The 25167-nt window shown below is 61.4% G+C and overlaps 2 protein-coding genes across 6 annotated transcripts in view; both read left to right on the top strand.

The window, feature by feature from the left end:
- Positions 1-5299, top strand: part of PIP5K1C (phosphatidylinositol-4-phosphate 5-kinase type 1 gamma) — a 59676-nt gene extending 54377 nt beyond the window's left edge. For 3 of the 5 annotated variants that reach the window (XM_059918833.1, XM_059918834.1, XM_059918832.1), the window contains 2 exons: positions 2051-2134; positions 2431-5299. In XM_059918833.1, coding sequence (XP_059774816.1) covers positions 2051-2134; positions 2431-2433 — 87 coding nt within the window. In that variant the 3' untranslated portion in view covers positions 2434-5299. The remainder of the gene's footprint in view (positions 1-2050; positions 2135-2430) is intronic. The other 2 variants (XM_059918837.1, XM_059918835.1) reach the window with 1 other exon arrangement.
- Positions 5300-7141: 1842 nt separating this feature from the next.
- CACTIN (cactin, spliceosome C complex subunit) lies at positions 7142-20284 on the top strand. The gene is made up of 10 exons (XM_059918831.1): positions 7142-7477; positions 9816-10302; positions 12931-13026; positions 13495-13640; positions 14412-14574; positions 14661-14775; positions 18029-18221; positions 18739-18861; positions 18954-19234; positions 19706-20284. Exons 1-10 carry the CDS (start codon positions 7305-7307, stop codon positions 20194-20196), a joined length of 2268 nt encoding a protein of 755 aa, XP_059774814.1. The 5' UTR covers positions 7142-7304; the 3' UTR covers positions 20197-20284.
- The last annotated feature ends 4883 nt before the right edge of the window (positions 20285-25167 follow it).

The following is a 25167-nucleotide window of genomic DNA, read 5'->3' as shown; positions in this document are numbered from 1 at the left end:
TTTCACAGATGGAGACACCGAGTCCCTGGCTCTCCAGGGAGCCCATGAGAGTGCAGGGTAGACACAATCTGGATCCCAAGCTTCAGGCACCTGTGTGTCTAATAAACACTTATCCACCCAGCGTGCCTGGGATGCTGTGGGGATATTGTGTAGCGGTGGCATCGTTAGTGCTTGTTATTGTCATTGTGAGCAATAAATGGGGGCCCAGAGAGGCCAAGTAACCTCCCAGAGGCACACAGCACTCGAACGGGCAGGACAAGGCAAAGGCCTAAAGCGAGACTTTGTGTTCTCAAGATGAGGCCCCTTGGAGACCACACTCCAGCCCCGTCAGCAGCCCCTCTGAGCGTCACTGGGTGTCGGGCGCTGCCGGGCGAGCCCGAAAAAGGGAGACCGCTTCCACAGCCCTCCCGCCACGCTCGGTCCAGCCGGGGGTGCTGCTCCCCAGAGATGGTCCCAGAGTCGGGGACACGTGGCCCACAGGGGCCTTGGGGTGGGGCGCCGTGGCAGACGCTGCCTGGAGGGGGTTTGACCCGGACTTTGAGAAACACGTGGGGTGTGGGGAGGCGGAAGAGGAAGGGCGGTCTCAGCTGGAGCACCAAAGAGGCAGGAGGCTGGAGGCCGACGGGAGGAGAGGGAGCGGCAAGAGGAAGGCCGGACCCTGAGGCCCGCGGTGCGGGGCAGGCGTGCCCTCGGCCCGACTTCCGTGGGTCACCCGGGGCCGGCTCCTCACGGGGTTCCCTGCGTGACCTCCGTGTCGTCCCCACTCTGAGCCCAGCAGGGCAGCCACCCCAGTGTCAGGACCTGCTGTGGCCCCAGACAGGTCTGGCCCCGCCCCCCGGGCTCCCAGGTGGGCAGGGAGCCAGGGGGTTTATTGCTTTGTGACCCCCTGAAGGAATGAGCGGGGCCCGAGCTGGGGTCTCGCCCTGCTGCCCCAGACGCTTTGTGCGAACCCCTCCGTAGGTGGACACGGGTCTCGTGGGTGCGTGGCCTGGGCCCACACGGGTGCCGGGACGGCCCGGGAGCTGCGGGGAGGGTGGGGTGGAGCAGGTGCAGAGGCGGCCGGCGGGCCCCGAGGGCAGCAGGGCAGAGGCTGGTTGCTGGTGGTGCCCCAACCCCGCTGAGGAGGGGTGGGGCTTGGGGTGCCATGGTGGGCTTAGGGGCCATGGGACGCCCAGGGGGACGCGGCCAGGACAGGTGTGTGCTCTGGTGGGGGGTGGAGGTCAGAGGCTGCGGGGGACGTTGAAGGAAGAGAGAGAAGAAGGCGGCCGGGGGAGCCCCAAGAATGTTGTGGTGGTGAGAGCAGACCTGGGAGGGACGAGGGGGCCGGAGGAATGTATGTCCTCCCCGCAGTGGGACCTGGATGGGGACCCCTCCCTAGACGCAGCTGGAGGAAGAGCAGCCTGCGGCCCCTCGGCGGCCAGTCCCCGCTCTGCCTGTCCCCAGGCCGGGACTTGGGCTCCGCTGCGCCCCCGCCCCAGGACAGTGACCCCGGGCTCTTGGAGTGGGGCAGGGAGGCCTCTGCTGCTTGCTCTCTGGGTGGCGCCTGCCTGGGTCTCCCCTGAGCAAACCTGTGTGTGCCGGTGCTGAAAGTCTTCCCGGGTCCGGAAATGGGCTCCCCCCGAGTCCCCACCACTCAGGACCCCCAGCAGAGGGTCTCCAGGGCGCTGCCGGGCTAGGCCGGAGGTCAGGGTGCCATGGGGCGGGTGGTGGACAGCAGAGCAAGCCAAGCCCCACCCGCCCTCCCCACCTCCCGCTGTGCCGGCCCTGCCTTGACCCCGCTCACCGCTTCCTGCTGCCCGCCCCACCGCGCTCTGGCCACTCAGCCCCAGAGGCCCGGCCCCCGGCCCCGCCGAGCCCGAGGGCCATCCGGGTTGGGGCAGGTCCCCGTCAGGGAGAGGGCAGCAGGGGCTGAGCCGCCCACCCGTGCCGCCTTGGGGGCCCCCTCTTTTATTTCTGTTTCTTCCTTCCTTCCTGTCGCCTCTGTCGCACCTCCTCGCACCCTGCTCTTCTTCTGCGCCCTTCCCGCACGTGCCGCCCGCCTGCCCTCCAGCCCACCGATGAGAGGAGCTGGGTGTACTCCCCGCTTCACTATAGCACGCAGGCCCACCCCGCCTCCGACGGCGAGAGTGACACAGTAAGTGCGCCACGGCTGGCCAGCCGGGCCCACTCGGGGCTCAGGCCCGTGGCCTTCGCCAAGGAGGGCCTGAGAGCCTGGCCTCCAGGCACCCCGGGACCGACAGGGAAACTGAGGCCCAGGGCGGGAGGGGCAGTCGGGCTCTACCGCGCGGGGGCCTGTGTCCAGCCCTCATGGCTCCTGGGGTCCCTGGCCCTCGGCATCAGCTGTGGGGCCCGACCCGGCCAGGGGAGGCCCGGCGGGTGTGGGTCCGGCCCCAGCCCACCATGGCCTCACCCGCGCCCCTGCCTCTGCAGTAATTCCTATGCAGGCACTGACGGAGCCGAGTGTCCGCTGCTGCCCTGGCTGCTCCCTGGAGGTGCTGCCCACCCGCTCAGCCCAGAGCTCGGGAGACGCCCGCCTGGCCGCCGGCCCTCGCCCTCGCCCTCGCCCTCCCCCTCCCCCTCCCCTCGACGGCACCGTCCGGCTGCAGCGATCCCAATCCGGGCGGCTCGCCTGGCCCCGGCTCCCCATCAGCTCCCTACGCCTGATACTGTGAACCCTCCGTTTCCAATCATGTATTTATTTGGGGCCCTTATTCTTTGCACAGACATGGCAGCACACGTGTGTGTTTTTTTAGAAAAAGAAAAAGGCCAAAAAAAAAACCCACCACACAATGGAAAAGAAAAAACTCCATTCCACTGCACTTCTGGTTCTTTGCTGTGCTTGCATGTGTCTTGCTGAGGGAACCAGGCCCTAGGCTCTGGGGACCTGCACCCCAGTGGAATCCATTCCAAGTCCTGGCCGCGATGGACGGGCCCCTGGGACAGAAGGGCCGCCAGGTCCCCAGGGCGCCACTGGAGGCCTTCCACCGCGCCTGCCAGGTGCTCTTGGCTCAGGGTTTTGGGCCAAGAGCCGGACACCGTCCTTGAGGGTGGCCGGGCGGTGGCTGGGGGCGCTCTCCACCCTGTCACCCCTGCCGTCGCTCAGCATCTGTTTCCCACCACCCACCTCCCCGGTGACCTTGAGCGGGAATCACCAGGCGTGATTAGAACCTCCATGTGGACGCAAGGCCGCCCCCTCTCGGTGGAGCTCAGGGCCGTGGGCTTACCTCTCCTCCAGAAGACGGGCCAAGCTGGGAGGAGGCGGCTGGGCCCTCAGCCCACGGGACCTCCCGAGAGCCGTGTCCTGGAGCAGAGCCCCCCAGTCAGGTGCCCGGCCTAGAGGACCAGACTCCCTTGAGTAAGAGGACTGAGCTGGGCGTCCTCTCTCTTTTTGATGGTGGGGGCGCCTGTGCCGACTGAAGGACAGAAGAAATTCTCGGTGAAAAACAAGTTTTTTTTTTTTTGGATGGTCATCTTCAGCAGGGCAACCACTGCTGGGCCCAGAGCCCCACAGGGCGGCCGCCAGGGGCCCCTGCTGTGTCCACAGCAGGCTGCTGGAGCTGGCAGCTTTGCAGGGTCTCTCCCGCCTCTGGAGAGGGACACATCGGGGATGGTTTCCCCTGGCCTGCCCCGCCCTGCGTGGGAGGAGCTGCGAGCTAGCGTGGAGTGGAAGTTGCACCTTCTGGGAAAATTTCTCCCCACCTTTGCCTCCCTGGTGGAGCCTGAGACAGCTGGAGAACCCACCGACCCAGGAATTTGATTTTTTGAGTCCATTGCAAACTGCGTACACTGCTGTCCTCCTGCTCGGCGGGCCCCTCCTCACCTCCCCGGCACAGCCCGCTTCGTGCGCCTGGCCGGAACCTGGTGTCTAGCTGCGCCTCTCCTCCCTGGAGAACCGGGCTGCGCCCTGGGGGCTCTCCCCGCGCAGGGCCGCCGGGGACACTTCAGCACGAAGCAGCTCTGAGAAGAGGACCTGTCCGAACAAGCCTGCGGGTGTCCTGGGCTAGAAGCAAAATAGCGTCCTCCCCTCCTGTCCACGGAAGGTGTGTCCAGACTCCAGAACGTCCTTGCCTGGACTTCACACGGGCGCCCTCTGCAGCGCCTGCCCCGTTCTGCGCGGGGGGAGGCGGGCTGAGTGGGCAGAGGTCTGAAGGGGACGAACAGGGACTGCTGAGTCGCCCAAAAGCCGACCGGAGTCCCCGCCCAGGCCCCCAGAGGCCGGGCACAGAGACATTGTGTCCCGTGGGGACCACCAGAGCATCAGGCCCCACGTCCAGCGCGCCCTTAGCCACCTGCAGCTGCAGGAGCTGGGCCCCTCAGGCTTTCCTGAGTGAACCACGGAACAAATGCACCAGTGGGATGCTGACTTGGAGAAATTTGCAAACCTGGTGATCAAGACGTTTTCATTTTTGTGCTAAGTCATGAACACCCCTTTGAAGGCCCCCTTTGTGTTAGTTGCATTCTTTGTCCCTTTTTCAGAGAACTGTCACACGGATGCAAAGTGGTCTGTGGACTGGGCCGACTGGGAGGCATGTGCTTATGGTCAGGGCAAGAGTAGGAAGGCAGGACCTTATTTATCACGTGTAGTGAACTCGTGGCCTTCCCCAGACCCCCAGCAAGGAGGGCCCTGGACCCACCCAGCTGTCGCCCCCACCCCGCCCCAGGATGGAAGTCTGCCGATTCCTTTGTGGCGATGTCCTGGTTCTGTCGCAGCTCGTCCCTGACGGCTGCTGTCACTGCGAAGGTGGGCACAAATGTACAAGTGAAAGGCGTGTTCTGAGACTGACAAGGTGGAACCTCCGGTGTGTCCCCTGCTGGCCTCTGGCCTCTGCCTCCTCTCGCCCTCTCCCTCCACCACCTGGCTCAGTGCAATACTCCCGTCCCACTGGGGCCCCCTGCCATGGTACTGTCGCCACAGCCCCTCGGTCCCCACCCTGGGACGAGCACCCTTGGCCACCTTCTCTGGTGGTTCAGTTGCATCGCCTGTCCCCATCCCAACCCTGTTTTTATGGCCGAACTGATTTCCAAACACAAGGAAACTGCAAACCTTGTGTGTCTTAATTCTCACCGGGGGTTCTGTGTGCTCAGCCCCCATGGTCTGGTGTGTGACAATCCGGGGCACAGCCTCCTCGGGCACAGGACGCCATCCCGCTCAAACCCAGAGCCGTGGGCGCCTCTGTAACCGCAGCCACTGCTGGTCCCGTAACACTCATATGCAGCCCCGGAACCCCAACCCCCAGCCCCGCCGTCCCCCCCCCCCTTTTTACGTGGAAGAGATCTCTAATAAATCGGGTAATAAGCATCAGCCGCCTCTTTGTCTCTCTGTGCGTTCCGGTGGTCTGAGTGGGAGTTTAAGGACTGACTTTGAAGGAGAGCACAAAGAAACCTTAGTAAAAATCAAAATAATTAAATAACAACAACGGACCCGAATGCCTTAATAGTAGTGAGTTCCAGTTCAACTCGGAAAAACTTAAAAGCTCACATCAGTGCAACCCAGCTGGAAGGAACAAACACTCCCCAGAGTTTGTATTTGTTCTGCCAGAGTCTCTCAAATTGAGTAATGCATGGACCCCTTTTAAGGGGAAAATATTTCTCCCGGACTCCCAATTTGAGAAACACTGCATTGAAAATAAGATCCTGTCTGTAAGCAAGCCCTTGGAAAACCCAGTTTTAATCCCAGACGCAGACGGCTCGTCTTGTTTATACACAAGACTAGGGGATAGAGAATGTGCTCACCTTACGTTCAGAGATGAGTATCCAGATACGCTCAAGGATGCATCGTGGGCTTCCCTGGTGGCGCAGTGGTTAAGAATCCGCCTGCCAATGCAGGGGACACAGGTTTGAGCCCTGGTCGGGAAGATCCCACATGCCGCGGAGCAACTAAGCCCGTGCGCCACAACTACTGAGCCTGTGCTGTAGAGTCCGCGAGCCACAACTACTGAAGCCCGCGCGCCTAGAGCCCGTGCTCCGCAACAAGAGAAGCCACCGCAATGAGAAGCCCGCGCACCGCACTGAAGAGTAGCCCCCGCTGGCCGCAACTAGAGAAAGACCACGCGCAGCAACAAAGACACGATGCGGCCAAAAATAAATAAATTAATTAAAAAAAAAAAAAAGGATGCATCTGCATCAGAAAAATCACCAGGACAACCCATATCCCATGACAGGCAGTCATCAAGGGTTCCCTTGGCGCCACCACCGCCACCTCGGCACCAAGCAGAGCATACAAAGCTAGCATCTAGGGTGGTGTTAGGAAGTTGTATCGTAGGATAAACATTTAAAGTATTAAGTGCCATTCTCTGGGGTGGGCTGGGAGAGCTCAGAGCAGGACTTCGGGGTCCTTCAGATCTCCGGGCCTCCATTCTTGCCCCTTTGTGGTCTTGCCCCTGCCTGCCTGCCTGCCCTGAAGGGACCCCACCTAATGACCCCTTTCATCCCTCCCTGCTCAAAGCCCTCTTACGGTTCGCCAGCACCCAGAGGACAAAGCTGGACCACCAAGTTCAAATCCCAGCTCTGCACTGCCTCATTGAGGGCGGGAGTGTTACAGTGACTTTCACTCTCTGAGCCTCAGTTTCCCCCCTATAAAATGGGTTAATGGGTAACTTAAGGAGTTATCCAAGTTTTGTTTTGTTTTTTTATCTTAACCCCTGAAACACACAGGTATTATTGGCGGGTGGTGAAGCATGATGGTGACTCTCACAGAGGGTCAGCCCAGCATCTAAGGCTTTTCAGTCTCCGTCCCAGCTCCCACCCCTCGCCTCCTTGGGCAGCCTCAACTCTCACCTACGGTCTTTGAGGCTTCCCCGCTTCCACAAGCCGCGAGACCTCGCTCCCGGGACACGCCTCCCTTGGCTACGCCCCTAGACCCCGCCTTCTCGACCCCGCCTTCTCTTGATCCCGCCTCCTAGGCCCCGCCCACGCCGGCTCCAGTTCCTCTCTGGACCGGCTTCTTGGTCCCGCCTCCCCAGGCTCCGCCCCCTCACCGTTCCTGGTTCGCCCTTGCTCCGCCCACTGCTCCTTTGGCTCCCTAAGGCTCGAGGACCCACCTGCGCCTGCCCCCAGTACTGCCTGAAGAACGAATCCCCAGCCCTAGCGACAACAGTCCGGCAGGAGTTCATTACGCAGGCCACGTTTGAGGACGGTGGGGAGGTTATGGGAGGGTCGGAATCCCCGCGGGATGAGCAGCGAGATGGGTTCCTATCTCCCTGCTCAGGCGTGGGTGGGGCAGCCAGGCACGCGCCGCGATCGAGGAAGGCCCCCGGCGCAGGTCCCGGATATTTGTGTTCGCGCCGCCGCCACCGTCCCAGCCGATGGGTCGAGGTACACGCTCGCGCTCGCGGTCGGCTGGTCGCAGGGGCCGAAGGCAGCGGAGCCGGAGTGGGAGTCGGAGTCGGAGCCGAAGTTGGAGCGGGAGCCATGGGCGGCGAAACCGACGTCGCCGGGACGACGAGGGGCGGGGCAGGCGGAGGAGCTGGGAGCGCAGGTAGGGTCGCTGTGTGAGCCGCGCTGGGAGTCCGGCTCCAGCCCTCGGGGAGCTGGGAGACCACCGAGTTAGTCAGGGAGGGCTTCCTGAAGAAGGGGACGTCTGAGCACGTCGGGGTTAACCAGGCAGCGAAAGGTAAGCGAGAGGCGTTCCAGGCAGGGCGCCTGGTGGTTGGAAGTACAGCAGGAGGCGCCGTGAGCGAGGCGGAGGGGAGTCGATGAGGTCATAGAGGAAGCGGGAGACCGGATCGTGCGGTCTTGTGTACCGTGGTGAAGGGTTTGACTATTATTTGGAGGGGAGTAGGGAGCTGTGGAGGATTTTGAATCAGGGAGCGATGTGGTCTGGATTACTTTGCAGAACTCCTGCTGGTTTTCGCGTGGAGAAGGGACTGAGCGTGTCGGCAGGAGTGACACCAGGGAGGAGGAAGATAGTGCAGCTGTCCAGGCAACAGATGATGATGGCCTTCAGGAGAGGGAGGCTGTGGGGAGGTACAGTGGGAAAATGGATAGATTTGAGAGGGATTTCCGAAGTAGAGGTGACAGCACTTGCCAATGGAGGTGGGGTGTGAGAGGGAAGAACTGTTGATGGCAGGTGGCAGGACTCAACTGACTCCTGAGACTTGGTGCTCAGCCTCCCCTCAGCCCGCAGCCCTTTTCTTCTGGAGATGGGGCACCTGGCCAGACTTGGCTTGAGTCTGCTCCAGCACAAAGGAACCAGCACCGTGACAGGGACTGACTCGCAGACCTGCGTCCTATTGCTGGCTCAGCCCATAACTGGCTGTGACACTCAGGGCAGTACCTGCCCCCCTGTCCCCCAGATTTCCTCATCTGTGCCTTCAGGATCTCCACGGGGCTTCTCCAGGCATGCGCTGTCTCCCATCCCTCCAGCCTGTTCTCCACACCATAGCCGGAGTGACTGTTGTCAGACATAGCTGATCACCTTCTAGGTTTGAGAAGGTGACTTTTCCTTTTGCGTCTCATAAGATCATTGCCATTTAGGAATTCCAGGAAGGTATAAGCAGAGGAAATAGTAAAGAGATGGTTTAAACCAGGGCTTGGCAAACTACAGCCTGTGGATCAAGCATAGTTTTTACATGTTTAAACGGTGAGGAGAAAAAAAAAAAAATCAAAAGAATAGTATTTCATGACACGTGAAAATTATTTGGGTTGGCTGAAAAGTTCATTCGGGTTTTTCCATAAGATGTTACGGAAAAACCCAAACAAACTTTTTGGCCAACTCAATATATGAAATTCAAGTTTTGGTGTCCAGAAATAAAATTTTATTGAACAAATTTATGCCTATTTGTTCATGTACTGTCCGTGGCTGCTTTTGCACTACGACAGCAGAGTTGAGTAGTTGTGCCATAGACGCTCTGGCTCTTAACAGAAAAAGTTTGCTAACTCTGGTTTCAGCTCCGGGCCTTGATGTTTTAACATTGGTTCACGTGTAGTGGTAAATCTTGTTATTATCATCTAGTGGTTTCTAAGATTTTAGTTATTCACAAGAATCAGCCACCCTAGATGTTGTAATTAGAGTCAGTGTCATTTATGAAGATTTGATTAGATTTGCAGTCTGTATTTACGTATTTGAAAATCAAATAATTGATTTTCATGTTGTAGATTCTTTGACGTGAGCTTAATAAGTGGAGCATTTGACAAACTAAAGACAGATTTAGTTGCTCAGAGGCCCCCAACATTAAAGAATCTATCCCCAGGATTCGTACGGTGCCTTCCCTGCTCGCAGTGCCCTTCCAAGGCTCTGTATTCCCTCCAGTCTTACTCCAGTTCACTCCTGCCCATCCTATAGGACCAGTTAAACACCATCTTCTCCTGTAAGCCCTCCCTGGACACCTTGGACAGCGCTGATAGCTCCTGCACCATCTGGCCCCAAGCCCGCCTCCCTGCCTTCCCCTCCTCCCTCTCTCCCCCTCACTCACTCTGCTCCAGCCACACAGGCCTGCCTGCTGCTTCTTGAATATGCCAAGTAAATTCCTGCCCCAGGGCCTTTGCTCTTGCTGTGCCCTCTGCCTGGATCACTGTTTCCCCAGATCTCCCCCTAGCTCCCTCCCCCACTTCCTCCAGCGTTACTTCCTCAGAGAGATCCTCTCTGACCTCTCCACACCCTAATGCTGCATCACTATCTTGGTAGCTCATGGTACCATCCAGTGTCACACTGTGTGTTTGTTGATGTGAAGGCAGGGACCATCAGTGTTTTGGTCACTGCCGTGTCCCCAGAACCTAGAACAGCTCCTGGCACCCAGCAGGCGCCCAGTAAAGGGCTGTGGGATAGATGGCTGGCCAGCAGGCAGCAAGCAGAGCTTTGCGGGTTCCCTCCGCAGGTCGGATTCGGATGAGGAGCGGTGGGGGCGGCGGCGAGGCAGGCAGAGCCGGAGCCCCCCGCCAGCCCACCGGCGCTCCCAGGACCGCTCCTCTCATTCCGACTCGGGTGACGAGCGGCAGCAGCGGCGGCGCCGATGGGCCCGCCAGTGGCAGCAGCGGACACACTCCTGGTCCCCCAGCTCCTCCGCGTCCAGCTCCGCGTCCCCGGCCCACTCCCAGAGCCCTCGGGAGGCGGCGGCAGTCCTGAGCCAGCGGCGGGGCCTGCAGGAGCGGCTGCGCCTGCGCGAGGAGCGGAAGCAGCAGGAGGAGCTGCTGAAGGCCTTCGAGACGCCCGAGGAGAAGCGGGCACGGCGGCTGGCCAAGAAGGAGGCCAAGGAGAGGAAGAAGCGGGAGAAGATGGGCTGGGGCGAGGAGTACATGGGCTACACCAACACCGACAACCCCTTCGGTGACAACAACCTGCTGGGCACCTTCATCTGGAACAAGGTGAGCCCGAGGTGGCCGCCGGCCGTGGCCCTCAGTTCTGCTCGCGTTGCTCGCCAGGTCTTCCTGTGCTTTTGCTGGGTTTTGCTTCATGAACTGCTTACAACTTATCTTCAAAGACGGTGTTTAGCACTCCCAGCACACGTGCCCAGGTTGTACCTGGCCATCGAGAGTGTATTTTTACCCACACGTGCACACACACTGGCTCCGCCAGCTTTTCCCACGCTGTCTCTTGCGGTGTACAGTTTCAGGCACTCTGCCCACAGAACCAGCCTAACCTCAAGACAGGTTCTCAGCGTCACATGCCCAGGGTGGGATTTCACCTCAGAGCTGTCACCTCATCCTTGAGATGAAAACTACACGTCAGGACTTCTCCTGCGGTCCAGTGGTTAAGACTCTGCGCTTCCACTGCAGGGGGCGCGGGTTTGACCTCTGGTCTGGGAACTAAGATCCCGCATTCTGCGCGGTGCGGCCAAAATAGATAAATAAAAAACTAAAAAAAACACAGAACTACACACCAATCCCTTTCCCACCAGCCGGGGCCTTGGGCACTTGGATTAAAACAACACAATTTGCCTCGCAGTTCTGGAGGCCAGAAGTACAAAGTCAAGGTGTCAGCAGAGCCACGTTCCCTCTGGAGGTTCTAGGGGAGAATCTTTTCTCGCCTCTTCCAGCTTCTGGTGGTTGCCCGCCACCCTTGGCTTGTAGCTGCATCACTCCAGTCTCTGCCTCTGTCGTCACATGGCTGTCTTCCCTCCGTGTCTGTGTCTTCACGTGGTGTTCTCCTCTCTGTGTCTCTGAGTCCAGAGTTCCCTCGTCTTATAAGGACACCAATCACTGGACTAAGGCCCAGCCTAGTCCGGTACGACATCAACTAATCACATCCGCAGAGACCCTGTTTCCAAATAAGGTCATGTTCCCGGGTTCCCGGGTTGGGACGTGGACATATCTATGTGGAGGACAAATTCGACCCGACACAGCTGTGGGGAGGGTGAGAGCCGGTGGACACAGGCGGAAGCCGCCGTATCTCCCGTTGTATACATACGCTCTGAGCTCACAGCACCTCAGGGCCTTTGCACTCACCATTCCTCTACCTGGAGCACTCCTGAGCCTTCCCCATGGCTGTTTCTTCCTCAATCTTCAGATCTCAGCTGATGTGTCCCTTTTCTGAGAGGCCTTCCTGGCCCCCTTGGTCCCCCAGGTCCCCTGCGTTCTTTATCAAGGCATTGCTTCTCCCTTCCTAGTGCTTTACTAACAGACGTGAATCATGCGCCTGCCGGGTGCTGGGTACCGTGTGGGCCCTGCGCATGCGTCAGTGAGTGACAGACAGAGATGCCTGTCCCTGTGCGGCCAGCAGTCTCAGGGGAGGCTGGCTGTAAATAAGTCATTTAGCTGAGTCCACAGAGGAAGGCGGGGGTGGGCGAGGCGGCTGCAGTTTAAACACACGGGTCCAGAGAGGTCTCGTTGCAAAGGTGACATCTAAACACACGTCCCACTTTATGGCATGTAATTCCTGCGGACTGTGAGCTCCACGGGGCAGGCTCTGTCCCAGGCGCTGGCACGCAGTCGGCCCTCAGTAAATGTCGAATGGGTGAGCGGGCCTCGGGGCATCTTGAGAAGCCCCGGCCCAGCCTCTGAGGCCTCTGTAGTCGGGGGAGGGCGCTAGACGGCCCAACTGTGTGGGTGGCGTCACGCATCTTGTCCCGGTGTCCTCGGGGTGCTGGGCTGGCAGAGTGGGCAGGCGTGGTGTTGGCCACGAACATGCCTCTCCGGGCCGGGCGTTGGTCGAGGGCTCTGTGCCTGAGTGCAGGCTCTCCCCGTCCAGGCCCTCTGCGACTGTTCTGTGTGGCCGTAGAGACGAAGTGCGGTCATTGTCACTGTGTGGTGGTGGCCCCAGGCTGGGCCACCCCGTGTCACCCTGGGGGCGCGTTTTTCTGTGCACAGGGGCTCCTGGAACGACCCTCGGAGCCGGCGGAGGTGACAGGAGGCACGGATCTTGGCACCTGCCACCCACAACAGTTGTGAGATGACTTGGGAGGGGCGAGGGGTCTCTGGGAGCCTGTGCCTGGGCCCCTCCGTCAGGTGAGGACGCAGACAGGGAGGAGCCGCTCTCCGTGCTCGGGGTGCCCCGAGGGGTCTGTGAGCGGGAACCCCGGTGAGTGTGCTTTCAGAGTCCCCCTCTCGCTCAGCCGCTGGTTCCACCCCTCCCCATGGCAGCTGGGGGTCTGACCTGCTGAGAGCCGGACACCACCCAGCCGGTGCAGCCAGGCTTGTGTGTAAAACAAGAGTCAGCAGCCCCAAGTAAGACTGTCCCGTGTGTGACATGGTCGAATTCTGCAGAGGTGGGGCTGCCTCTCCCCTGTATCTCAGCACACGGCTCGGGGCAGAGGGCGCCCCACGCTGCTGGAGTGTACTGAACCGATTTCTGCAGGCGAACGGGGGGCCGCATCTTCCGGTGGAAGTCGGGGTGTGGCCGCGGGCAGGTCGCTTCTCCCTCAGCCTCGTGCTCCTCATCGGCAGAGCGGGTGCTTTGGTCTGGTGGATCCCCACCTCGTGGACCAGCAGGTGGTCCCGGGGAGGGCGGCAGGAGGAGGCATCTCTGCTCAGCGGGCGTGTCGTTGGCCCTTTCAGGCCCTGGAGAAGAAGGGGATCGGCCACCTGGAGGAGAAGGAGCTGAAGGAGCGGAACAAGAGGATCCAGGAGGACAACCGGCTGGAGCTGCAGAAGGTGGGGCGCCCCGGACCACCCTCCTTCCCTCTGGAGGGCTCCCAGGCTGGCTCACCCTGGCTTATGTCAAGGGGGACCTGATAGGCTTACGTGGAGAGTCCAGGGGACATTGGCTTCAGACACGGCTGGATCCAGGGGCTCGGGCAGTGACTCCAGAGAGCTGTTTCCCCCCACCTCGGCTCTGCTGGCCTCTGGGATTTATTCTAAGATGCTCCCTGCTGGGTGGCCAAAGTGGCCCTGGCTGCTGAAGGCTGCTGTGTCTCTAGCAAAAAGAGGGCTCCTTCTGCCACAGGGTGTGTCCAGCGTTTCAGGCATCCCCGGACTGATTCCTGTGTCCAGGGCCAGCCCGCTGGGGCCAGGCCATGGGTATGGTCCCACCCCGACCCTAGGGAACCCCACAGCCTGACAGGATGAAGGCACGAGACCCCCCCTCGTCCGCTGGCCGCTCATCTTCTCGTACGCCCCCAGGTGAAGCAGCTGCGGCTGGAGCGGGAGCGGGAGAAGGCCATGCGGGAGCAGGAGCTGGAGATGCTGCAGCGGGAGAAGGAGGCGGAGCACTTCAAGACGTGGGAGGAGCAGGAGGACAACTTCCACCTCCAGCAGGCCAAGCTGCGGTGCGCGCGGCTCGGGCGCCCTACCGCCCTCCGGCCGTCCCTCTGGGCCCGGACACAGGGAGCCCGGCCTTGCTCCCACGTTGCCCCTGGACCCTCGGGTTTCCACCACCGCCTCCTTCTCGGGGTCCCTCCTGACTCCCTTTTGGGCGCTGCTTTCCGTCGCTTCCTTCATCACGCCTGTCTCCCCAGGGTCCGGGTGCCAAGGGGACGCACGAACGTGCTGCTGAGTAGAGGGTGCCGGGTGCCCTGCCATCCCCAGCCCACGGGGTGGTTCACTCAGCAGCCTCGTCTAGAGTCAAGAAAAGTGAGGCTCCTGGGGTGTCGAAAGTTGCCCGAGCTCACACCGGGTGTGTGAGCTCCAGGCCCGGCCCCCTTCTCACCTTGCTGCTGCGCCAGCCCCCAGGGGCTCAGACCTGCCTGGTCACAGGGCTCCCTGGGGTAGGACCAGGGTCAGCCTCTGATGCATGTTCCCACACGCAGCACTGAGGCTCCAGATCTTTCACCCCGGGTGGGCCTCTCTGACCCTCTCTCCCCACCCACCCCCTGCTCTTCAGACCCCCTCGCTCCTGTCTCTGCCCCTTACAGGGCCTGTGCCTTCCAGCTGACCTGTCTTGCTCCTCCACTTGATGCCTCCTCTTCCAGGAAGCCTTCCCTGACCACCACCCACAGCAGGCCGGGCTCCTCCCCTGGCTCCGGTCAACCCCCGAGGGCGAGGTCTTTAGGAGGGTGGACACAGCCCCGGCTCTGACACTGCCCCCCGCTCCCCGGCAGCTCCAAGATCCGCATCCGGGACGGGCGGGCCAAGCCCATCGACCTGCTGGCCAAGTACATCAGCGCCGAGGACGACGACCTGGCCGTGGAGATGCATGAGCCCTACACCTTCCTCAACGGCCTCACGGTGGCCGACATGGAAGACCTGCTGGAGGACATCCAGGTATGGCCCTGCTGCGTGCCCGGCACCGCCGCTGCCACCCCAGCCCCGGGCGTGCCTTCACCTGCCGTCTGCACCTTCGCCTCCAGGTGTACATGGAGCTCGAGCAGGGCAAGAACGCGGACTTCTGGCGGGACATGACCATCATCACGGAGGACGAGATCGCCAAGCTCCGCAAGCTGGAGGCCTCGGGCAAGGGGCCAGGTAATGCAGGCCGGGCCACCGGAGACACACCGGGCTGTGCCCTCGGGGACGCACCTCTGGGTCTGGTGGGAGCCTCTGTGGGCCGGGTGGCTCCACAGAAGAGGCCTCGGCTTCCTCTCTGGGGTCTCCCTGCCGGGGGCCTGTCTGCGAGCCACCAGGGGGCAGCACTGGGCAACGGGGGCAGCGGGTCCTGAGCGAGGCGCTCTCCCGTCCCGCCGGCGTGAGGGCTCACCCAGGCAGCGCCAGTGGCTTCCTTTAAACAGCTGCTTAGCGCTGGGCTTCCCCGGGAGCGGCGTCTGCGGGTTTTCTGTTTGGGTTTCAAGTTTTTGCCGGAGGCTCAGTCCGTTTGAGTGAGAACAGGACCTGACTGCACTTGGCGGGAACCCGTGCAGCGTGGTGTGCTTCTTTAATCAACTTTTCTTTTCCTCAAAATGATTGCCTGCATATAATTGCAAGGGAGACAAGCTCTAAAGCAGGGTCTCTCCCCCCAGCACTGCTGACATTCGGGTCCAGACCGTTCTCTGTGGGGCCGTCCTGGGCCCTGTGGGGTGTGGAGCAGCCTCCCTGCCCCACCCACTCGGTGGCAGGAGCCCTTGGTCGTGACAACCGCAGATGTCCCCTGACATGGCCCAGTGTCCCCTGGGGGGGAGGCAGATTCAACTCTGGTTGAGACCCACTGTTCTAAAAGCTCGTTGGCAACCACTGCAGTCCCACCCCTCCCGCCCCCCTGAAGCCACCGGCTTTAACGACATCTAGCTCCTGGGGGCCTTGAGCCTGTGTCACTAAGCTCTCAGCTCCATCTCACTGCCCACCCATGGTGGCTGAGGACGAATGCCCTCCCTTCCCTGAGCCTGTGTAAGTGCTGTTCTCTGCTCAGTTGGGGTGGTCGGGGAGGTTTCCTTCCTCTTAGGAAAAGGAGGAGCATCCTTTATCTTTGTAAGTGGAGTTTTATTTCTCCCGACCCTTTTAGCGGGGCACATCCTGTAGTAACTTCCAGAGAAAGGAAAGGACTCTTTGCTCTCAGAAATGGGTGTCCAGGGGAATTCCCTGGAAGTCCAGTGGTTAGGACTCTGTGTTTTCACCGCCGAGGGCCCAAGTTCAATCCCTGGTCGGGGAACTAAGATCCCGCAAGCCACGCGGCACGGCCAGAAAAATCCAAAAACAACAGCGACGACAAAAAATAAATGCATGTCCAGAAACATCTGCTTTGGTGGCAGTGGTGCTGGTTGGGAGGGTGCTGCAGGGCGCTTGGACAGAATGACAGTTACACGTGTGGCTCTGGGTGCACACCCGGGCCGCCCAGCAGCTTGGCCACCTGGGGCCGATCGGTGACCTCCCCAGAGCTTGGTTGTTCCTTGCATCGCACGGGGTTGAGAAAACACCTCCGGGAGGATTGCGTGAAGAGGAGTGAGTACATGGTCGTCAAGCATTCAAAACAGCGCCCGCTCTTATCATGCCGACGCCTCAGCGCAAGGACCGTGGGTGGGGGATTCTGCACCACCGACCCCACCTTCCCCAGGGGGTCAGACACCTGGGAGGCTCCCATCAGGCCCCCTGCCCCGTCCCTGGGCCCTTTCTCCCCCCTCCCTCTTCCACCGCGGGTGGGTTGTCCGCTGCCACCCTCCTGCAGCTCCTGCACTCGCCCCAGAGGAGGTGCCCCTTTCTGGGACCCCACATCTCTCCTTCCTGTGGTTTGTGCCCTCGCATCCTCCAGTAACTTGTAGAGAGAGGCAGGAAATTGTTGGCGTCCCATGTGTCAGGAAACGTCTTCTCTCCCCTCGGCTGCTGGCCGCGGGGCAGGAGCCCTGCCCCATGGCTGCGGAAAAGTGTGAAGGGACGTTGTGCTGGGTCCCTCCTGTTTCCAGGGCTCCCCGCATGCCTCGCCCACGGTCCCTCCTGTGGCACTTCCCTTCCCTCTCCCCCTCCCTGCCACGTCAGTCACCCCTCTGTCCCCCTTCCCTTCTCACGTGTTATGGTCAGGGTGCCAGGTGTCCTCAAAGAGAGTGTTTGCGTTAGTCTTCTTTTGGCCTGATTTCCGAGAGAAGAGGGGGAGCTTCTTGTCTCCACCACTCCCAGAGCCCCTCAGAGGCGGCCTTCATCATTTTAAATTAAGTTGGCCCTTTCCTTTCCTTTCCCTTTTCCCTTTTCTTTTTTTTTTCTTTTTTCCCCCCTCTCCTTTTCTCTTCTCTTTGCAGCTGGGAAATCCTAACTGTACAATAGAGCGTGCAGTAGGAAGTGGGTCCCTGGACACCCCTGTGGCCTCTCCAGTGCCCCACCCCCCTTACAATCCCCGTGGGTCCTCCCAGGGAGCATCTCTGAGGAGAAGCCTTCCCCCCACCCAAACGGTGCCACCCCCTCTCCTGAAACGGTGTCCCAGAGGGCACTCAGCCGGCACTCTCCAGCCAGGCCTGTTGGTGGACCCTTGGGTGGCATCCAAACCCAGGACCTGGCCTCCTTTAAGCAGTGGCTCAGCACCCGTGGCTTCTGTGGGAGCGGCGCCCACTGGGGCTGTCTGTTTGGGTTGTTGCCACCGGTGGCTCCGTCTGTCTGAGCGAGCAGAGGCCTGGCTTCTGTTTGAGGTCAGTGCAGAACGCGGCTCTGCTTGGCCGGGTGTGAAGCGTGTCGCCGAATTGGGTTTTGGTCCCGTGATGTGTCTGCACCTGCTACAGACCGAGGCCGGGCTGCTGGCCCTGTGGGTCTGCCGCTGAGGCCAGGGCTGCTTGGGAGCCCAGGTGCTTATTCCAGCGTCCCAGGTTGGTTGGCTGGAGGGGACTCGGGTTCTTCTTGACCCTGTCTGATCAGCTGGGCTTGGAGAAGCCAGCTTTGGAGCAGGGAACACGAGCCGGTCGCCTGCCCCCACGTTCACCCAGAATCTGCGTATGGAGCTCCCTGCCCTTGGAAAGCCGAGAATCAGGCATCCAGGCCAAGGGAGCAGTCTGGTAGTCGGCGAAGGCTTCCCAGTAGAAGGGATGCTCTCGCTGAGGACTGAGGATGGCTGGGATCTAGGAGGCGGACTGGATGGGGAAGAACTTATTGCTGGTGGGAAGCGCCCACCGCATGTGCAGAGGCCTTGGGGCAGGGCAGGGGTTGGAAGGGCACAACGTGCTGTCTGATGAGCCACAGACAAGGAAGCCAGCCAGTGTGAGGGAGAGCTGGGGTCAGGCAGCATTGGCCTCACCCTCAGGGGCCTCTCAGTCTAGAGGGTTAGGACCTGGGCCCAGCCCCATGCCGAGCAGCCCTCACCCCACTGCAGGTGAGCGGCGAGAGGGGGTCAACGCCTCGGTCAGTTCCGACGTGCAGTCGGTCTTCAAGGGGAAGACGTACAGCCAGCTGCAGGTCATCTTCCAGGGCATCGAGGGCAAGATACGGGCCGGGGGCCCCAACCTAGACATGGGCTACTGGGAGAGCCTACTGCAGCAGCTGCGTGCCCACATGGCCCGTGCCAGGTGAGCTGGCGGGGCCTCCCTGGGAGCCACAAGCTGGGGCCCCAGCTGGAAGGCCCCCGCCCAGCCCCCAGCAGCCTGCCCGCCTTCCTTCCGGCCTCTACTTAGCACCTGGTCTTTGTTTTCCTGGGGTCAGCGGACATCACAGGAAGCCCTCAAGGCTGCCGTCCCCCGCCTTCCACAGGCCCCACACCCGCTGTGTATGAATTCTCTACGTGCTTGGCGCTGTCGTGTAAACACGGCTCCTGTCTGCCGCTAAGTGCAGTCACTTCTAAATTTATCCTCTTCCTCGCCTGTCCCCTGTCCTTTTCCAGCCCAGCCTGGCCCTTAGGTCGCGCCTGCATGTGAACACCCCAGTACAGGGACCTGCCCCCTCCTGGTGTCCGCCTGTGCCGTGACCACTTGCTGCCTTCAAACTCTGGGTCCTTGCAGCAAAATGGGGGGGGGGGTCATGAGAAGTCCTTGGGGGGAGGGGCCTTCCTCTTAGAGTGTCAGGGTGACCACCCGGCCTGCGTTCCAGGCTCCGCGAGCGGCACCAGGACGTGCTGCGGCAGAAGCTGTACAAGCTGAAGCAGGAGCAGGGGGTGGAGAGCGAGCCCCTGTTCCCCATCCTCAAGCAGGAGCCGCAGTCTCCGGGCCACAGGTAGGCCTGGGTCTGGACGTCCCCTGCCGGGCGGCGGGACTGGAGGCCCCGCCCTCTGCCCGCCCCGCTCAGTCCAGCCCTCTCTCTCGAAGCCTGGAGCCTGAGGACCAGGCCCCCACCCCGCCCGGGCCCTCGGAGGGTGGCGCTGCTGAGCCCGAGGCAGAAGCGGCCGTGCCGGCGGAGGGCGAGGCGGACGGGGAGGCGGTGCTCATGGAGGAGGATCTGATCCAACAGAGCCTGGACGACTACGACGCCGGCAAGTACAGCCCGCGGCTGCTCACGGCCCACGAGCTGCCGCTGGACGCCCACGTGCTGGAGCCGGACGAGGACCTGCAGCGCCTGCAGCTGTCCAGGCAGCAGCTCCAGGTCACAGGTGCGGGGCGGGGCCAGAAGGGGGCGTTGGTGGTGAACCCGTTCCCGATCCTCTTCCGCCGCCTGCTCTCTTGAGGGTGTCCGTTCATTCACCCGCTCCCTTGTTTGTTCGTTCTGGGCGTGACCGGCTGGCTGGTCCCAAGAACACAGAGGTGGTGGTCTTTACTTCCCGTGCCCAGCTCTGCTCTGAGCTCCTTACACTGCCCACTTGCCGGGGCCTTGGCCTTCCTGGGCAGCCATCGTCCCGGAACAGCGGAGAAACGGCCTCGGAGAGGCCCCGGTCCGGGGTCCCACTGCGGGCTTCTGACCACCAGGCTCTTCGGCCAACCCGGCAGGGGACACGTGGTGTTTGGTGCCCACCCGGGAGGGCGGGGGCACCGGGCAGGCGGGCCCGGGTGGGGGCTTGTGACCGGGAAAGGGAGGCTGCGTGCCGTGCCGGGGTCCCAGTTAACGCGCCCCGCCCCGCCCGCAGGCGACGCCACCGAGAGCGCGGAGGACATCTTCTTCCGGCGCGCCAAGGAGGGCATGGGCCAGGACGAGGCGCAGTTCAGCGTGGAGATGCCGCTGACGGGCAAGGCCTACCTGTGGGCGGATAAGTACCGGCCGCGCAAGCCGCGCTTCTTCAACCGCGTGCACACGGGCTTCGAGTGGAACAAGTACAACCAGACGCACTACGACTTTGACAACCCGCCGCCCAAGATCGTGCAGGGCTACAAGTTCAACATCTTCTACCCCGACCTCATCGACAAGCGCTCCACGCCCGAGTACTTCCTGGAGGCCTGCGCTGACAACAAGGACTTCGCTACGCTCCGCTTCCACGCCGGGCCGCCCTACGAGGACATCGCCTTCAAGATCGTCAACCGCGAGTGGGAGTACTCGCACCGCCACGGCTTCCGCTGCCAGTTCGCCAACGGCATCTTCCAGCTCTGGTTCCACTTCAAGCGCTACCGCTACCGCCGGTGACCGGCGGGCCCCCTCCCAGACCCCTGCGAACTGACCGGGGGTGTGGGAAGCCTGCAGCCTCCCCCGGCGGGGCCTCCTCCTCGCGGGGCCTCACTTCCTGGTGTGAACAGGGGTCGCTGCGGAGCCTGCCTCAGAGAGCTGAGGGAACCCACCACCAGGCGGGCCTGGAGCATTGACGCACAGGAGGGGCTGCTGAATGGATTTTCAGAGCCCAGGGAACCAAGCAAGCGTCTCCAGACCTCAGTCCTTGGATTGACGCTGAGCCCCACCCAAGAAACAGGCCCTGCATAGCCGGGGCTCTGGGGGGCTTGCAGGGCGTTGCTCAGCCCCTGGACATGGCTGGCAGCTGCAGGACCCAGGCTCCAGGCCCTTGAGTGCATGTTCCCGGAGAGGCCATCCGGGGACGTCTGTGGTCCCCCAGCTCGCCCCTGGTGCTGGCTGGGGTCAGCCTCCGGCAAGTGGGCACGGAGGACACGTCACCGCCCGCCATCGGGTCTGGGAACATCCTTCCACAGCCACCGAGCACAGGAGCCCCCAGGGTGTGGCTGTGGCGCCCCATCGGGCCTCTGGGCCTTTGCACGTCCCTCAAGGCTGAGCTCCTAGGGCCACTTCCCAACCACCACAGGGCCGCCCTCCTTGTCCCCAAGTCTCGGACAGGGACAGTCAAGGGCCCGGCAGGTACGATCACTCACCCAGTCACAGACTGTCAACGGTGCCCCAGGCAGGCCCACCCCAGAAACATTGCTTTTAGCGTTTTCTTACGGAGACATTTCCAACCTCAAGTGGTCAGAAGCCTGAAGGGCCGCTGCCAGCTCCTCAGACAGCCTTGCCCAAACACCCTATTTCATCTGGAAACATTTCCATTTCAGGCTGTTCCTCTAAAACGATTTTTTTAGGTGGGGGGGGGTGGGGGGGAATCTTGTTTATTTTCATTTAATTGGTCTACTTGTGAGATTGCATGTTTCTTTTCAATAAACATTTTATTTTGGAATAAGTTTAGGTTTTCAGAAATGCTGCAGAGATAGTCTAGTGTTCCCACACCCCACACTCAGCTGTCCCCATGGTTAACGCCTTACATAACCACAGCACATCTGTCACAACTAAGGCACTAAACAGCTAAGAAGACCTTTTGAAAACAACCACCACACCTAAAAATAGTCAATAACAGTTCCTTAGGGAGCCCCTCGTAGTCTGAGGGCTTCCTCCCTCTTTGCCACCCACCCCCTGCCTCAGCTCGCAGAAGGAGGATGTACTCCCGAACGCTCCAGGAGGTGCGCAGCTGCTCACCTAGGCCAGGGGACAATGCTCAGCGGTGTCTGGGGACATCTGTGCTGGTCATGATCTGGGGGGCTCCTGGCATCATGGGGTGGGGGCCAGGGATGCTGTTCCACACCTCACAGGGCCCAGGATGGCCCCCCACAGAGAGTAATCTGCCCCTATGTCCCCAGCACTGAGGCTGAGACTCCCCAGGCCACTGGTCATCTGCCAACCCCGACTTAACAATGTCCCAGGAGACTCTGGCTCAGCTCTGGCCTCCACTGCCCTGCCCCACCCCACACATGCTCATACATCAGTAAACATGTTCTAGACAGCAGGGCTTGGGGACTCGGCAGGGAACTGCATCTGGTCAAGGGGCACCCAATCCCCACTGCAGACCCTGTCCCACCCAGCCAGCCTGGTCCAGGATGAAGACTACCCTTTAGGACAGCGCACAGACCACATCCATCCCCTTTGGAACCCTCCACAGACATTAGCAATCAATTGCTGATTGCCAGAGCAATCTTAGAATCCTCTGGGCAGCCACTACCAATTGACCCCTGGCCTCCTCCACTGTCATCGAGTGTGGGACAGGCCCTGGGAGCAGGGTTGAGTCGGGGGCAGAGCCAGGAGGCACTTCCGCGCCTAGCAGGGTGCTTGGTCACCAGATGGGTCGGGCCTTGTTCTGTTCTCAGAGCACGGGCTCTGTGTGGCTGCAATGGCCTGGCCTTTAGCCGGTGTTTTGTGGACTTCATGCCAGCCCTACATGACAGCACTTGTGTCCATTTGGGGAAACAGGCTCACAGAGGCACATGTTTTCAAGCCTAGAAAGCAGCAGTCAGGGTTAGAACCCGGGTTTCTCCAACCTCCCATTCCCAGCCTCAGTTTCCCCACCTGCCCCCCCGAGGAGTCTTCCCAGCCCCAGCATCCTGGTTCCTCCTCATGCCCCTCCTGCAATCCGGGCAGGGAGTCCACCCCAAGGGAGGTGGCGGCTCTGAGCAGGGGGAACAAGGTGGCTGTGACCCCGACTCGCTGGGCACGTGTTTAGCCAGGAGCCCCCAGTCCGGAGGGAGGAGAGCTGGGCTCAGATGCCCTCCAGGCAAGGAGTCAGGGTAGGGCAGGGGAGGCACTGAGTCTGGGGGGCCCCAGAAGGGACACTGAAGGCTCCCTGGAGGAGGGGAGGGATGCAGGTGCTGGGCCTGGGAGGACGGGGCTGCTGGGCAGAGAAGGAGGGTGGGGCCTGCCTTGCAGAGGAAAAGGCAACAGGTGCGCCCAGGGCAGGGCTGAATGCCAGTCCAGCTGCTGGACTCTTTCCCAGGGCACTGGGGAGCCATAGAGGGTGAGTGAGTTGGTCAGGGCACAGGTTGCGTGTCAGGGAGACCCCTCAGGCAGACTGGGGGCACATCACCACACCCAGCTGCCCCATGACACAGCCCCGCCCAGCATCCACCCAGTGTCCCTCAGATTGTCCCCAACCCCCATCCCAGCCTCTTCCTGCCCTGGGCTGTGAGTGAGGCTAAGAATAGATGCTCTCAAAAAAAAAAAAAAAAAAAAAAAAGAATAGATGCTCTCTGCCTGGCTCCCACCGGAAACCACAGCCATTGGGGGGGCACGTCCTGAACCTGGTCTCTGTTCCCACCATCTGGAGCCCCCAGGCCATCTCAACCCCTCCCACGCCTCCCGTGTGCCCTTTGAGCAGGGCGGGGGGCGGGGTGGATGGGAAATGGAGGCCCGGAGAACCCCAGCCACCAGCCGAGGAGGTGGGGGAAGCCCAGTACTCATATTCAGATCCCACCCACACGTGGCCTTTGACACGTCCTATCTGCCCTCCAGGCCTCAGTTTCCCCATCTATAAAATGAGCATTTTTACCCCCTGCCTTGCAGAGTCGTGGTGAGACCCAGGCTAATTGCAAGTCAAGTGCACTTCTCTGACCCCTGCCCTGGCTATTTCCCAGAAGGAGCACTGTCCTTCTTATCTTGGGCCAGAGGAAGTGAGACCGGAATAGTCCCCTTTCATCTCACCCGCCACCCCATCTGAAGCCCCAGCCCCACATCCTCTTCCCACCAAGTCTGCCCTCCTTACAGTTCCCCGAAGCCTCATGTTCTCTCTTGCCTCCAAAGTTTTGCACGTGTAATTTCTGCCACGTCTCTTGGACCTGTGGAACTCCTACGCGTTCCACAAAGCCCCAGTTCTCAGTCCCTTCTCCCCTACCCCCACTCCAGGATGCCTTCCCGGCTCACTTCCTGGGCTCCTACCTAAGCCCTGTCACTTCCCTGGGCCCAGACCTGAGCGCAGGAGACTGGGACTGTCTGTATCCAGCTTTCTCTCTCTCCAGCCTGGGGGATCTTTGAGGGCAGGTCAGGTTTAGTCTACCTGTTCTACCACAGGGGCTGCCACACAGAGTTGCCCTTAAGGAGGGGTTGGGGGAGGCAAGACTGCCTGGAACAACTAGGCTTTACAGAGGAGAGGGCCTCGGAGCCAGGGCTCTGCCAGATGCATAGGAGTTGGGGAGACTCCTTGTCAAGGAAGAGAAGTTACGGTTAAGTGGGATGGAACAGAGGAGGTGCCATCTGGAGGGATGCAGAGGCCGGAAGGATAGTGGGTAGACCCAATGGAGGGGAGAGCAGGGCCAGGGCAGGAGTCCATCTTTCTCACTCAGAGCCTGTACTCTGTGCCCCTCCCAGGCCCCCGAGGACTGGGTGGGGTGAGGTCAAGGCCAAGCCAGAGAGTCCCGGCCCACTCCAGGCCTTAACTGAGGGCCAAGGAGGCCCAAGGCCACCCCTCCATGACCAAGCCCTGCCCTCCACACATCTTCAAAGGCCAGCCCCAGGCCCGTGGACCCCCTTCACCCACCTGAGGCCCAAGGACTGTGGGCAGGAAGGACCTTTAAGGAGCGTCTCACTTTCCTGCATCACGGTCCAGCCTCCATGCCTTTGCTCTAGCCGTACCCAGGTGGTCACCCTCTGCTTTCATGGCTTTGGGCTGATCAGACCCTGGCCCACAGCCCTGAGTGAGTCTGGGGGCTTTCAAGGAAGCCGATCCTGCCTGGGGAGTCATTCCCCAGCCCTGCTTCCAGCCCCCTGCTCATCCTCAATCACTCCTGCAGTGCCGGGCTCTGGGCACCCTTCCCCACCCTGAACTGGGGGGCGGAGGGAAAGCACACCTCCCCACCCCGACCACAGGCGGCTCTGCAGGGGGCTTTGCCTCCTCTGGCCCCAATGCCAGCCTGTGTCCTCACAGGACCCTCCCCCTAGAATGCCACCACCCACAGCCCTCCCAGATCACCTGCTCGAGAAGCCTGTCTCAGCAGGCTGCCCACGAAGCTCCTGGGTGGAGAGTGTGGTCGCCTCTCCCCTCTAAACGTCCCTGCACCCCTACCCACAGCCCGGACAGGGGCCTCAGACAGACCCTACATTGATGAGGCACCTACTGTGTGCCAGGCCCCACCCCACCGGGTTCACCAGCTCTGAGCCCTGGGTCCCTGGGTCGGGGTCTGGGCGCCCTGGGGAGCGGGGCCCGCCCCCGCCCCGCCCCCTCTCAGCCTCGGGTGCTGCCCGGACGGTGAATAACACTGGGCCTGACGGCCGGAGCGCCGGGAGGGGACCTGGCTGGGGCGGGCTTGGGGGAGGGGAGGGGAGCGGGCGGAGGCTCCCGAGAGGGCACCGGCCACCCACGCCACCGCCCCTGCCCCTACGGCCCTGGGGTCCCATGGG

This window comes from Balaenoptera ricei, chromosome 3, assembly GCF_028023285.1.
Source record: "Balaenoptera ricei isolate mBalRic1 chromosome 3, mBalRic1.hap2, whole genome shotgun sequence".
NCBI classification, from domain to species: Eukaryota; Metazoa; Chordata; class Mammalia; order Artiodactyla; family Balaenopteridae; genus Balaenoptera; species Balaenoptera ricei.
This window is presented reverse-complemented; position numbering and strand designations above follow the sequence as displayed.